General features: G+C 53.1%; 1 protein-coding gene across 4 annotated transcripts in view; it reads left to right on the top strand.

The window, feature by feature from the left end:
* The window catches only part of FGF13 (fibroblast growth factor 13), a 208,728-nt gene that overhangs the window by 149,384 nt on the left and 44,587 nt on the right, over window positions 1–14,757 (top strand). The window contains exon 1 of one of the 4 annotated variants that reach the window (XM_053955351.1): window positions 12,009–13,051. The exons of the other annotated variants lie outside the window; for them this stretch is intronic. Within the exon in view, the coding sequence (XP_053811326.1) occupies window positions 12,865–13,051 (187 nt within the window). The 5' untranslated portion in view covers window positions 12,009–12,864. Of the gene's footprint in view, window positions 1–12,008; window positions 13,052–14,757 lie in introns of those variants that run through there. 4 annotated transcript variants of the gene reach the window in all.

The following is a 14,757-nucleotide window of genomic DNA, read 5'->3' on the forward strand; positions in this document are numbered from 1 at the left end:
GTTCTTAGACTTCACGAGTTTTCTTTGGTAACTCTAAAAAAAGTCATTTAAGAAGGAAAAGGCAGGTGTACTGTTCATTCCTACTGTTTGGGACTGCAGATAGATTGAATATGCTGCTGAACTGGCAAATTTGTCCTGATTAAATATATGTTTCACATGTCAAACAGGTTGATTTTATGGCCTTTTAAACATCTGTGCCACGTATTTAGTTAATTTTGTACCCAAGCTTTCGTCAGGTATAAGAACTGCTTTAGAGAAAAAACAAACCATTCAATTTCTTTTCTAATTGCCTTTCATCAGAGTACTGTGCTTAACCTTAACTGAAGGCAATCTTGTCATGGTGCTAACAGCATAAAAACATTTTCAATACAAAACCTTCTTAATTTCTCTATTCTTTTGTCCATGTTTTAGCTGAAGGCTTATGATGGTGTAATTTAGTTTTCTTCAATAATGAAAAAGTGCGTTGTCTGCATGGGGTACATGAAATGATCAGATTACTCTAAGAAGCAACACCCTGTGGCTAGAAGGGAAGAGCAGACCCAGGGACTTTTGGAAAATACCCCAAAATCAGACAATGATCTGATCAGCAGCATTGTGTGCAGGGCATTCAGCATTAACTGTGAGCCTTAGATGCCAGCTGTGTGTCCTGCTGTACTAGAAATAACACACTGCCAGTCAACTTCTGTGAGCTGAGTGTGGCTTCCATTTTTCTTTTTAAGATTAATTTAGCAAATCTGAGCACAGTGAAGTGTGCAGTGCCAGGTATGCGCTCTGCCTTGGTTCTGGCATGTGGCAGGTGTGACCACTATGGGCTGTTCCTAGCTGCTGGTGCCTTTCTGTGCTGCAGCAGCAGAAGTTTTGTAGCGGGGCAGTGAGGATGGAGTGGCTCTGCAGCAGTCAGGGGCCTTTGCTGTGGGTTGGGTTTTGGGGTGTCTGTTGTACAGCCCCAGTGTGCAGCTGGTACGGACCATGGTGTGGGGCTGTGTCACTGTGCTATGGGGACGTGTCACCATGCTGTGGGGACGTGTCACCATGCTGTGGGGATGTGCCCATGCTGTGGGGCTGTGTCACCGTGCTGTGGGGACGTGTCACTGTGCTGTGGGGCTGTGTCACCGTGCTGTGGGGCTGTGTCACTGTGCTGTGGGGATGTGTCACCGTGCTGTGGGGCTGTGTCACTGTGCTGTGGGGACGTGTCACTGTGCTGTGGGGATGTGTCACTGTGCTGTGGGGACGTGTCACCGTGCTGTGGGGCTGTGTCACTGTGCTGTGGGGCTGTGTCACTGTACTGTGGGGACGTGTCACTGTGCTGTGGGGCTGTGTCACCGTGCTGTGGGGCTGTGTCACTGTGCTGTGGGGATGTGTCACTGTGCTGTGGGGCTGTGCCCATGCTGTGGGGATGTGTCACTGTGCTGTGGGGATGTGTCACTGTGCTGTGGGGACGTGTCACCGTGCTGTGGGGCTGTGTCACTGTGCTGTGGGGCTGTGTCACCGTGCTGTGGGGCTGTGTCACTGTGCTATGGGGACGTGTCACTGTGCTGTGGGGCTGTGTCACTGTACTGTGGGGACGTGTCACCGTGCTGTGGGGATGTGTCACCATGCTGTGGGGATGTGCCCATGGTGTGGGGCTGTGTCACTGTGCTGTGGGGCTGTGTCACCGTGCTGTGGGGACGTGTCACTGTGCTGTGGGGATGTGCCCATGCTGTGGGGCTGTGTCACCGTGCTGTGGGGACGTGTCACTGTGCTGTGGGGCTGTGCCCATGCTGTGGGGCTGTGTCACCGTGCTGTGGGGACGTGTCACTGTGCTGTGGGGCTGTGCCCATGCTGTGGGGACGTGTCACCGTGCTGTGGGGCTGTGTCACCGTGCTGTGGGGACGTGTCACTGTGCTGTGGGGACGTGTCACCGTGCTGTGGGGCTGTGTCACCGTGCTGTGGGGACGTGTCACCGTGCTGTGGGGACGTGTCACTGTGCTGTGGGGCTGTGTCACAGTGCTGTAGGGCTGTGTCACCGTGCTGTGGGGCTGTGTCACCGTGCTGTGGGGCTGTGCCCATGCTGTGGGGCTGTGTCACTGTGCTGTGGGGCTGTGTCACTGTGCTGTGGGGCTGTGCCCATGCTGTGGGGATGTGCCCATGGTGTGGGGCTGTGTCACCGTGCTGTGGGGCTGTGCCCATGCTGTGGGGATGTGCCCATGGTGTGGGGCTGTGTCACCGTGCTGTGGGGCTGTGCCCATGCTGTGGGGCTGTGTCACCGTGCTGTGGGGCTGTGTCACAGTGCTGTGGGGCTGTGCCCATGCTGTGGGGACGTGACCGTGCTGTGGAGGGACAGGTGTCGTGCCCGAGCTAGGAGTTGCTCAGGGCCACAGCGGGCAGGATGTGGGGTCCAGGGCGGGAGATCAGAAATCCTGGATGCGGGGTGCTGTATGGGGGACCCAAAATGAGGGGTGCAGGATGGGAGATGAGGGATGGGAGATCTGGGATGGGGGACCCAGGATGAGAAGTGTGGGATGGGGGATCCGGGATGAGGGCTGCGGGGTGTGGGATGGGAGATCTGGGATGGGGGATCGGGATGAGGGCTGCGGGCTGTGGGATGGGAGATCTGGGATGGGGGATCGGGATGAGGGCTGCGGGAAGCGGGCTGGGCACGGAGCGGCAGCACCGCGGACAGCGCCGGGTTCAGGAGCGCTCTGGACGCTGCCCAGTGCCGATGCCCCGGGGTGCCCTGAGGTGCCCTGAGGTGCCCAGTGCCGATGCCCCGGGGTGCCCTGAGGTGCCCTGTGCCGATGGCCCGGGGTGCCCTGAGGTGCCCTGAGGTGCCCTGAGGTGCCCAGTGCCGATGCCCCGGGGTGCCCTGAGGTGCCCTGAGGTGCCCAGTGCCGATGCCCCGGGGTGGCCCGGGTGCCCGGGGCTCCGTGCGGGCCCGCAGTGGCTCCCCTGCCCGCGGTGTTCCCTGCCCCGTGCCGCGGGGCCGGGGCTCGCAGCTGCAGGAGGGCGAGGGCCGGCTCCGAGCCCCCGGCCCGGACCTGCCCGGGGCAGCCCCAGCGGCTCTCCCGGCCCCGCCGAGCTTGCTGAAGTGCCAGCCGGCTGTTTGCTGTGGGCACACAGCGCACCGATGAAAGGCAGATGAACAATTAAAACCTCACAATTCCAATAAAGATTTGTAGGGATGGTATGTTTATTGCAGCGCTGGACGCATGTGAGGGATCACCCCTCTCCAAAGGACACGCGTGCCCCTGAGGACTCCTGATCCTTTTTTATTACCCTTTATTAATTTAGATATCATAGAATTTTATAATCGGTTTATGCATATTCATTCTGCTGATTTTGCGTTACACTTACAGCTACTTATACTCACACCTAGTTTTTGTCAGAAAGTTCAGAGAGAACTCCTGGGTCACTTTGCCCTGTCTGTTTCAAGGTCCGAGGAGTCTTTCTCATCTCTTATCTCTTCAGCTTGGAAATTCGCATTCTTTCTGCTCAGCTGGGGCAGCTTTGCCAGTGCTGCAGTTACCAACTAAACAGCATATTTTACTTCTGCTAGCAAGCTCAGAGCGGCACATTTCACCTAAATCCAAATGGACTTCTACCCTGTTAAATTTTCATTCTGTCGCACCGACAGCCCCCAGGCTGCATGGCAGGAGCCTTGCAGGGCACTTACCCGGACTGACTGCAGGTGTCCCTCTCGGTTCTCTTTTTCGGCATTTTATTCGTTTCCAGTACTTTCAGTACTGGAAATCTGTTCCATTTGTTTGGTTTGTAGCTGTTTACAAATTCGTGTTTTACTGCATACTTCCTGTACAGGAAACTCTATATTTTGCTGAAAGCTTCCTGAAAAGACTGTACAGCAGAAATTTTTAAGTAGGCTAAAATTTATGGCAGTAAAGGTTTAAAAATATAGTAACTGAGTAAGATGTTTCATATCATGCAGAACTGGGAAAAAAAGGACTGAGGGAGGTGAAAGTTTCTTCCGTCATTGACAGCTCCTCTTGGATTCCCTAGTGTTTGTGCATCTTGGCCTTTTTGTAACATTTTGGGGTTGCTCATATTTGTGAATTAGGAAAAAGAAAGGCAGAAAAAATGCCTGTATTCGTGTCTGTATATGCCCAGAGAACTTCTTACAGTCCAGCAGGCTTATTTCTGTGCCTGACAATCTCAGTCTGCTCCTTGTCCCTTCCCAGCAAAAGCTCCCAAGCCTTGGAATGTTGTAGATAAAGCTAAACTAAGCTTATTTGTTTGTAAACAAGGTTAAATTGACCTCAGCTGAGGGGTAAGGACATGGAGATACTGATGAGTTTTGTGACTACTTCTCATCAGAAGCATGTTGTAGTTTTTAATGAAACGAGGAAAGAAGATCTGGTAGGAAGAGGTGGAAAATGAGAGTGATAAACAAGGGGCTGGGGGCTGAAGGAGGAGGACAGAAATCCTGGATTTACCATCACCTGCGTGACAGTGTGTCTGTCTGCTGTGAATTCAGCTCAGCACCTTTTAGCTGTATGGCTGGGTGCTGCAAAGGCCAAACATACGGACTGGATTGAAATCATGGTATTGTCTTTGTGTCTACTTGTGCATCTTAGCCTGCTCCTTTTGTGGTGGGTTTGGGTAGAAACGTGCCAGGGGTGGGGCAGTTACCCAGTCTGTACAAGCAAATGTGGCCCTGCTGGAGCTCGGCCGGACCTGAGCAAGGAATAACAGTGCTGAGCTCGGGCAGCTTCCTGTCTCTTTGTCTGATTTCTGAGCAATGTTTCTCTGCATAGCAACAGAACCTTTTTGAGCTTTCTGATGAGGTCTGACTCCCCAGAAATGTTCCCAGCCTCTAATGCGAATATTGGGAGCAGCAGCAGATGTTCTGCCATTAGCTTCCTTCTCTGAATTGACTTCTCTGAATTTCTTTTAATTTGCTTCTGTGAAATTTGCATACACATTTTTTCTAGTCTCCAGACCTATTTAAATCCCACAGAGCAGATGCTGGCTTGTGGTTCATGTTCCTGTTTGCTGGCCAATATTTTTCATGGTGTTGCTTGCAAAAGCAGCGCATCTAACCAGTGACAATGAATTCTCTTCTGTTTACTCATGATGCACTGTACTTTTCAATTCAAAATCCCTGTGTGATTTCTAGGTGTCACCTTTGTTCTGCTCTTGCCAGCAGCAGCTCCTGTCATGAGGCTGACTTGTGCAGGGCCAGTTGGGTGTGGGAAGTGTGACTGAGCCACCGCCTGGGCTGGATTTTTGTTCCCATGTGTGAGTGAGAGCTGCCAGAAGCAAGACCCTGAGCTGTACTAACCTTCATTAAGGGTTCATTAATTTTGGTGGTGGTGAATATTACTTACCATAACGATGCATGAGGTACAGTCTGAATCACTCTGCAACAAGTTCAGTAAAGCAGAGGTAATGTTTTCCTCCATAAAGCTGGGAAGACAGTGGTGTTCTTTGTATGGGAATGAATTGCCATCTGGAGTTGCCTTTCTCTCTCCTTTCTTGAGTATTCAGCCCAGACACCTGGTCAGATGAGCTTAGAGAAACCTCCTTTTTCCATCGCTAAGTCAGATATGTCTTGTTACACCTCTGTTCATACCGTGACTATTACTTGGTGAGCTGAGACCCAAAGGAAGCTCAGGCTCTTGGCTCTTTTCCTAATCCTCAAGGATAGACCTTCCTTCTGCTTACAGAGACTAAGACCAGCATTCTCTTTGGGTAAACTGGTTCCAGTTCCATGCCAGTGACTGAGCCAGGCTCCACTTCCACATTTCCAGAAGCATCATTGACTGGTGCAGGGTCTAACTCCAGTTCCTGGAGAGCTCTGCTTCCATGCAAGACACAACACTTCTTCCTCAGAGTCCCTTTCGTTTGTGACCAGCTCTGCTCACCTTCTCATTTGTCTGCGTGAATGTAGTGCCATGATCTTGGCAATGGGGTAGAAGTCACAGAAAACCAGTGCCAGGCTCCTCTGACCCCAGTGCGGGTAACTGGTTTGCATGGTTGGGAACCAGCTGAGTCCTGCATCATTAACTCAGCAGTGGGGATTGCCAGGTGTGGCATCCATCACAGGATCACAGTGGGCTGGGCTCTGTGCTTGAGCCGAGCCAGGCACTGGGGCAGAAGCTCGTTCTGACCAAAGCAGGGAGCATGACTGTGAGAAGCTGGTGAAGTGCTTGCGTGCAGGGGGAAGGAGGAGAACTCTCAGAGGCTCCAACTCACTGGAGACCCGCTGAGTCTGGTTTTGTCAAGCTGTTGACAAAGGATGAACCATCAGATCTGTGAAAAGGTGGGAAAAGATCTTACTTGAGTAACGTGGCAATTTCCAGGCAACTTGCCTTGGCTCTGTGAAGGACTATTTGCAGTGTTCTGTCATGTGTAAAGTGGCCTTATGTTAAGTTGGACAGTGGCACACAGCCCACACTTCTGGTGTGTCCCATGCTGAGATGTAAATGTTTCAGGGACGATCAGCTGTCATTTACAGGGACGTTTCCAAGAGCCACCGTGCTGGGAGGTGAGTGAGCAGACCCCTCTGTGCATACTGATGTGGGAGTGTTGCTTGGTCTGTGGTGGGCAGAGAAGTCACTTGGGCACTGCTCAGTTCCTGGCTCAGCTCGGGCCCCCGCGCACCGGAATGACACGTTCCCATTTCGGGAGCCCGCAGAGCTGGGGGAGCTGATCCCTTGTGTTTGTTCTGTGACCTTTCCCAGCTGATTGGCACTGATCTTTTATGCCCCGGATAGACGAGCTTTTGTGGTTGACATTTTGGGATGACTGAATATGAATTAGCCTAGGTAAAAATATTTCTATTTTTCTATCTTCAAACAATGTCCTCCTTTTCCAAAAATGGCTGCACTACCAGGTCAGATCAAATCCAGCTTTTACTGATATAGGATAAAGGAATTGGAATTCACAGCTGGGAAGAGGCAGAACTGGGTTTTCTCTCATTAGTATTTTCTGTGAGAATCTGAGAGGAAACTGGTGTTCTTTGTATGAGGTGTCGTGGCCATCCTGAGCATTTAGCAGGTCATGTAAGTCGTGAAGAAGAGACCTAAATTCTTGTCAGTCACAAGACCTTGCCCTGGCAAACTTGTGTAGATATGAGAAGAGAATGGGCTTAGACTATGAGAACCTTTCGTGATGCATCAGCTACAGAATTATTTTTTAAATATCTCAGTGGTCCCAGTGAGATGTCTCACGTGTTGAAATCAGGGGTGTGTTCCTGTGCTTTGCTGGATGGGTGCAAGTTTTGGCACATCCAGTCCTGTGCACCAGCTGTACTGGGGTCTCTTCTGGTGTTGGGATTCGGGATTCTGTACCCTGAGAAGATAAAAATGAATCCATCACCTCATCCTTTGAGGAAGAAGTGAGTTTTAGATAAAGTGGGTCTAGGTGCCATGTCTACACTGGTGTCACAGGAATCCATTTTGATTTTTTTCCTGTTTCTGAGCAAGGCTGCCCAGTGCATTTCTGCAAAAAAAAAAAAAAACCATGGCACAGACACACACAGAGGAACATTCACATCACTATTTACAAGTCCCTTATGCTCTCAACATAAAAATACTTCTGTTTGCAGCTGCTTATTGTAGCCATTCTTTACTAGTAATTTTCAGGTTGGTCTGTTTCTAAAATATCCTCAGGTTTGAGCTCTTGGGCCGGAGCTGCTTGGAAGCTCAGCTTCCACTAACAGCTTTTTTCATCTTGCCCTCAGCAATAAAGCCCAGGCTGCTGTTGTTGGAGCCCTGTCTGGGCACAGCCCAAGCTCTGGGGGTGCTGAGGGGCCAGCCCTGCGTGCTCAGCCCTGCTGTGCTGCTGGCTGTGCCCAGCCCGGGGCTGGCTGCAGAGCAGAGGCTGAGTCATGTCCATGGGATATTTCACACAGGAGTTCAGTGATGCAGGACTGGGCTCTGAGCAGCTCTGCTTCCTGGTGAATAGTAATTCTGTTTACTTAGGAGAGCAAAAACCACCGGGGCCTCAGTGCTGCTGTGTCATCCCTGACTGGAGAAAGTCTTCTTTATCTCATCCCGAAAAGACAGAGATGAGATTCTGGTGGTGCTTTTCAGAAAATAATGCTCTACTTTTGGAAAGTGTAGGCAGTGGAAATAGTCCATAGGTTTGCTGTTTGAAGCTTTTTTTTTTCCCTACTTTTTCTGTAAGAGCAAGAACAAAAGAGCCTCAGGAGGGATTCCTGACACCCAATGCCAGGCTGATTTTTTTGTTGTCACACTAAAGCAGCTTCAAGCTTGTATCTGTAGAGTGGTTTGGGGTTTAAGATGGACTGAGTGAGGCTTGGGGCTGGCTTGGGATTTTTTTTTTCTTGTCTGATTTTGATGCAGCATTTATTTTGCCCAAACACTATTAGTTTATATAGGGCCTACTATAAATCTTTTACTACTTTCTGTATAGGGGAACAGGAAATAAATGAGAATGCAGTTTAGTCTGAGGATGGGATATTTTGACCCAACATGCTGGAAATCAGTTCCTACTTTATGGCAGCCTGTCCTGAGAACTGCTGATGCTTCACAGGGCACAGAGGAGCGTGGGTCCCTGGAGGGTCACACGCTGGGCTTGTGGGCAGTGAGGAGTGCTGGAGGGAGGAATTCTCTGCTCAGGGCTGCCCTGGACATGGCCATGCTGCACGATGGGCTCCGGCTGTCCTTGAGCAGCTCCCATGGCAGGCAGCTCTGCAGCTGGCTCGGTATTTTTCACCTGGTCTCAATTTTTGTTTTGCTCAGCATGAGAGAGCACTGACTGTAAATCTTTTGTGCTCGGGATAAATTCAAACTCAGAGCAAACAGCAGTGGTCTGGGACCTGCCACAGCACAGATGATTCAGAGAGGATGAACGGAAAACCAGAACTTTGGCACTTTCCTCTAACTGGCTGAAAGAGCCAGCACTGCTTGCAGTTTGGGCCAGTGATGGGGATTTGATGCCTTTCTGTGCAGGAGCCAGACAGCAAGGGCTGCCTGAAAACCATGCCCTGCCTCAGTCCAAGAGCCACTCCTGGCCTGGGTGCCAAATTGCAGGCTTTGCTTCTGCCCAATCCAGGCAACTTCGGAGGGCTCAAGCATGTTTTAGTGATCAGAATCATGGAAATAACCATCAGCAAACACTCAGCAGATGCCTGGGAGGAAAAATTATAAATCAAAAGTGGGTGAGATCCTTGTCTACTTCAAAACAGTGGAATTGCTTCTGGTCAGATGGCAGCTCCAGGGAGATGATGGCACTCTGATGGCAACTGGACAAGTCTGTCCCATGCTGATTTCTCTTTGATTGAAATGGCACTGGCAATTAACCCCTTAGCTTTAAATGTGCCCACTGCAATGATCATAAAGAGAGAGAATGTGTGCTCTAGGAACATCTGGTTGTCTTCTACGTTCAAAAAGTCACTTGGAATGTAATTTTTATTTTATTTTAGTGCAGTGGGGAGTGAACAGCTCTTGCTTTTCAAAGAAAATAAAGTTGTTCCTTGAGATTTTTATATCTGGAACGCTGAAGTAGTCCAAAGGCTGGTCCTGTACCAAAGACGTTTTCCCAACAAGATCTTCATTTTCATGTACCATTTATAGTAAATGAAGACATGTTTGTAGGAGTACCGATAGATGAAGAGGTTGCTCATGCAAAAAAACTGGAGGACTGTTTTTTGAAACTTAAATCTGATTATGCATATATGCTATTTTTGTTCCTCTCTTTAGTTATCTGTCAAGGAACATTTGTGCAAATGAATTTTCATTATGGATTTTAAGCGTGCAGGCTGGAATGCTGGCAGAAAGATATCCCAAACACAGCTTTTATATACCGCTTTTCCCCTGGATTTTCAAGGTTAGCTGAATTCTGAGTTCTGGTTAGTCTCTGTGAAAACGCAATGTCTTGTGACCTCGCAGGACAGATCACAATGAGGCAGCTTCACTTTGATCTGAAGATCAAACACTGCTTTCCAAATTGGGACTATTTATAAAGTAATGGGTGAGTCTCAGGAAAGAAAACAAGCCTCACTCATGACTGTATTGGAAACGGAAAGATGGCAAAATTCATAGTATGTTACCGGTGAGTTGAGTAGGACGAGTTATTGCTAATAATACCCAACTGGCTGTCTCCTGTGTTGGATTTCACATGTCTTATGTGGACTGGCAGATGAGGGTAGTGGTGGGACTTGTGAATTGCAGCTATTTTTACCCTCCCGTTAAACTGAAATAAGAAATTAGGAGTGTTTGTTTAATCCGCCTGTGTGCATGGGCTGCCTCATAAACAAACGTGTGCGTGTGGGTGTGTGAGTACACAGGCAGCTCCTGCAGCCCGGGGGGCAGCCGGTGGCGCTGGGGCTGGCAGGGACATCCCTGCAGGCTCAGCACGGGCTGGCAGGGACATCCCTGCAGGGTGGCAGCCTGCACAGGGTGGCCACTTACTGTCACAGGGTGGCCACTTACTGTCACAGGGTGGCCACTTACTGTCACAGGGCCTGGCACAGCGCTCCCGGCTGGAGGAGAGTGCGGAGTCGCCGGGGCTGCTCCTAGCCGAGGGAAGGGCTGTGGTGTCCGCAGAGCTACAGCAAACCCTGAGCTGGGCTTGGGGAGGTGTTGGGCAGCACCTTCTGCTGCTCGTGCCAGGCCTTGTCCCCGTGTGTGACCGGCCAGGGCCCGGAGCCCCCGCTGCTGCTGCTGAGGGCGCCTGGAGGAGAGGAGGAAGGCCGAGCACCCCCAGCAGCTGGCCGAGCCCGGTGCTGTGACAGCAGCCCAGCCATCCCTGGGGCCTCTGTAGCCCCAGGAGAGCTGGCCCGGGGCACAAGGGACACAGCTCCGCGGGTGGCAGCAGCCTGTTGCCATCGCGGTGCCCACCGGCTCCGCTCCTGCCTGGGCCAGCCCTCAGGGCCCTCAGGGCCTTCCCGCGGCGCCTCAGCGCCCGCCAGTCCCTCTGCCTCGGGACATCCTCTCGGTGCTTGTTTGCCTCCAGGGCTGCAGATCTGCTGCATTTCCAGCCTGGACTGCCTTTGGTTGGGCTCCAGCTGCTGAAAGCATGCTGCAGAGCAGGGAGTGGCTGCGGGGGGCTCTCCAGGACCTGCCGGTGTCCGGGGCAGGGGTGCGGGCTCGGGGTCCGCTGGCCGCAGCGCGGGCCCGGCTCTGCCCGGCCCCACGGGCCCTGCCTGCGCCACCGCAGCTCGGCGAGGATGAACCGGGCTGCAGGCGAGCCCGGGCTCCGTGCGGGGACACGGGGGAACGGGAGAGCGTGGCAACGACGAGGAAATTGCTCTTTCTGAGGATTTCCTCGTCTGCTGCAAAACTGGAGCTGAGAGCGGGCGGTGGAAAGGAAGGGCGAGAGGCGCAAAAAAGCCTCCAATAAATCCGTGCTGCAGAGGGGGGACACCCTGTGAGGATGAGGGAAGGGCCGGGGACAGCTGTGGCCGGAGCTGCGCCCTGCCCCGAGCCCGGCGCTGCTGCCGGCCAGGTGCGCTCGCTCCGGGGCCAGCGGGGCTGTTTGCTCACCGCAGTCACGTCTGTTTGGGTGTCTGCGCCTGCCGGGAGGCGGCTCCGAGCGGCGCAGGCACCCCCGCCCCCGGCACCCCCTCCCGCGGCACCCCCATCCCCTGGCACCCCATCCCGTGGCACCCCCATCCCCTGGTACCCCCTCCCGTGGCACCCCCATCCCCTGGTACCCCCTCCCGCGGCACCCCCATCCCCTGGCACCCCATCCCGTGGCACCCCCATCCCCTGGTACCCCCTCCCGTGGCACCCCCATCCCCTGGCACCCCATCCCGTGGCACCCCCATCCCCTGGCACCCCATCCCGTGGCACCCCCGCCCCTGGTACCCCATCCCGTGGCACCCCCTCCCCTCGTGCCCTGCTCCTGGCACCCCTCCCCTGGCACCCCCTCCCCTGGCCGCCCCAGCCCCCTCCCCGCCGCGGCCCCGCGGCCGCCCCGCAGCGCCGGGCAGGGCTCTCCGCTCGCCGCCGCGCCGGGAGAGGAGCGGGAGGAGGAGGAGGAGGCACGGGCAGAGGAGGAGGGGGGTGGTGATAAGGGGTTTGCTGCGTCGCCTCATTTGTGTACCCAGCGCACGGCTCGTGGGGAGTGCGCCGTGCCCGCATCGCTGCCGGAGGGATCCTGCCGCTGCTGCTGCCGCTGCTGCTGCTGCTGCTGCTGCTGCTGCTGCTGCTGCAGTCCCGGCTCCGGAGCTGCTTGTTTACCGGCTGGGAAGTGCTGCGGTGCGAGAGCCGAGCGTGCCGGGCAGGGGAGGCTGCGCTCACCTGTCAGGAGCGCAGCAGAAGAGGCTTCCCGAGGCGTCGGCAGCCCAGGGGCATCCGCGCCTCAGCCCAGTGCCTCCGGCACCGACTGCTTCGGGTCTCTTCTAAGCGAGAAGAGGAAAAAGCATCCAGAAACCCCTGCAACTGGACAGCCCCTGCTGGAGTCTAACAGGTGTTTGCTGGGATTTGAATGGGGAGGGGACGGGGGGGAAGAAAACTTAACTGGAGAAATCGGGGCTAGGAGAGATGCGATGATCTTGCACCAAGTGGATGTTCCATGGCTGCATGCAAATAGCGCGTCTGGAGAAGCTTGGAGGGATGTCTTGCAAGTGATCTGCGTGATCTCCGTAGAAACGCTCACCTCTGCCTGCAAACTTTCCCCTGCTAGAAGTTGGGAGGAATAAAAAAGCACCAGAAAGCCAAAAGGGGAAGATCCCAGAGGACAAAATCTCTCGAGCTAAACTGTTGCGTGCCGCGCCGGGGCTCTGGTGCTCATCCCGCCGGTGTGTCCCGGGCTGCCGTGCCGAGCGGCGCCGGGCGGCGTTGGCCAGGCTGCCCGGCAGCTCCCCGGCCTTGGGGACGGCCGAGCAGCATGCTGGCCGCGGCCGGCCGGCGACCCCCGCGTGCCTGAGCCGGCCGGGCGGCCGGGGCGGTGGCGGCCATGGCCGCAGCCATCGCCAGCTCCCTCATCCGCCAGAAGAGACAAGCCAGGGAGCGGGAGAAGTCCAACGCCTGTAAGTGTGTCAACAGCCCCAGCAAGAGCAAGGGAAGCTGCGACAAGAACAAGTTGAATGTGTTTTCCAGGGTCAAACTCTTTGGCTCCAAGAAAAGGCGAAGAAGGCGACCAGGTTGGCAAGGGTTATGTCTTTGGGGGGTCGGTTGGTTTGATGCAATGGAAACTGGGGCATGTGTCAGGTGTGGGGAGAGAGGGAAAGGTATTTCAGGGCTCGTACAATGGATGTGCAGGACCTGGGTACCCCGTGCCAGTCCCTTTCCCGTCGTGTTCATCTGGCTTATTTGGGTAGCACACGCTGCTGGCTGTGCCTCACCTGCACACCTGTGTGCACCCAGGTACCCAAAAGTCAGCTGTCTGTCCCTCTGTTACACACACGCAAACACACGGGTGTGTTTGTGGGGGAGATGCTAGCTGGGAAGTTCCCACACACGCATCTCTCGGTTGTATATTAAATAACTTCATGGTCTGGAGATCTGGTTTTGATGTCCTGCTTCACAGAATGCCCGTGCCATGCTTTATCTGCTGATTGCAGACGAGGCTTTGTGCTTTTGCTGGCACCTTCCAGAGTTTTGCTTCAGCGCCCTGTGCCTTTCTAGGAATGCCATACCTGCAGCTGCCCTGCAGACACGAGGTTCTCTGGGTCACAGGTGCAGAAGATCAGGCGTGAAGACGGAGTCCCTGATCTGAGTGGCTTGTTTTGTACGTGGGAGGAGCAAAACCCTCTGGCGATGTTGCCGTGGCTTTGCTGGAGCACTGGTGCTTGTGCCACTCCGCCTGTCTGCCTTGCTTGCAGTTTGCCAGCAGCTTTGGGATGGATTATGGCTAAAGAGCCAGAGTGAGGGTTGGAGTCATTTCTGGTCAGAAAAATTGGTAGATAAGAGTTTTGTGTCCATCAGGACTCTTATCAAAGTTGCTAATAAGATCTAATACGCTTATGCAAACTGTTGTAAGCTTTTGCCTTCAGCCCCTGCTAAAATGAAGTGCAGTAGCAGAGCTCCCAATGCCTTTGGTACAAACACAAGGAGTCTGATCTAGACGCAGAGTGCTGGAAATGACACACCACATCTTCACAGTGTTTGTCTCTGAAGAGAGCGCGATGTGGAGCGAGCTGCAGGGCTGCCTGAGCTCCTGACAAACGTAACGGTGTGAAATGACTACAATGCAGATGTCATTGGCATTCAGTGGGTGTAGACCTTTTTTGCAATTACTCCTGATGCTTTAGCCAGATATCTTGAATGGCACACTTGACAGCATATCCTGCTGTTGTGTACTTTTTGGTCTAGAATGATATGAAACCGTGTGAGATATCTCGCCTTCTAGCTGTGAATCCAAGGATGGTTATGGCAAAAAGAAATCTATGCAAACTATGCGTTGTTTTGATCTTTCTTCTTCTAGCTGATGAGGTAATTACCTCAGCCCTTATGGTAATATTTATTTTGCAGTTCCACACATTGCTGGATTTCAGGGTTTCCCTCTCCATTTTCCGTATGTTCATTGAGTAGTTTGTCTCTTTGGATGCTCTGTACTCTCTGGAGCAGTGAGGAATGGGGGTTTGTTTATTAGAGCTGCAGCAGATCCTGTGCTAAACGTTCGCTGCTATATATTTGGGCTCTCTGTGTCACTGTGGCTCTTATTAATGCTATTGTAATAGACTTCTTTTTCCTCTCCATCTAAGAACTCACACCTTTTTAAAAGACTGAATGTACTCTTTGCCAGCTCATTTTTAATCTTAAATGAGATAGGGCTGGGCTCCTGAGGCCAAGCAGTGCTCCTGGAATCCGTCTTCACTGGAAGTAGATTTTGCTGTGCTGCTCACAC

The sequence above is a fragment of the Vidua chalybeata genome, chromosome 14 (genome assembly GCF_026979565.1).
Source record: "Vidua chalybeata isolate OUT-0048 chromosome 14, bVidCha1 merged haplotype, whole genome shotgun sequence".
Lineage (NCBI taxonomy): Eukaryota > Metazoa > Chordata > Aves > Passeriformes > Viduidae > Vidua > Vidua chalybeata.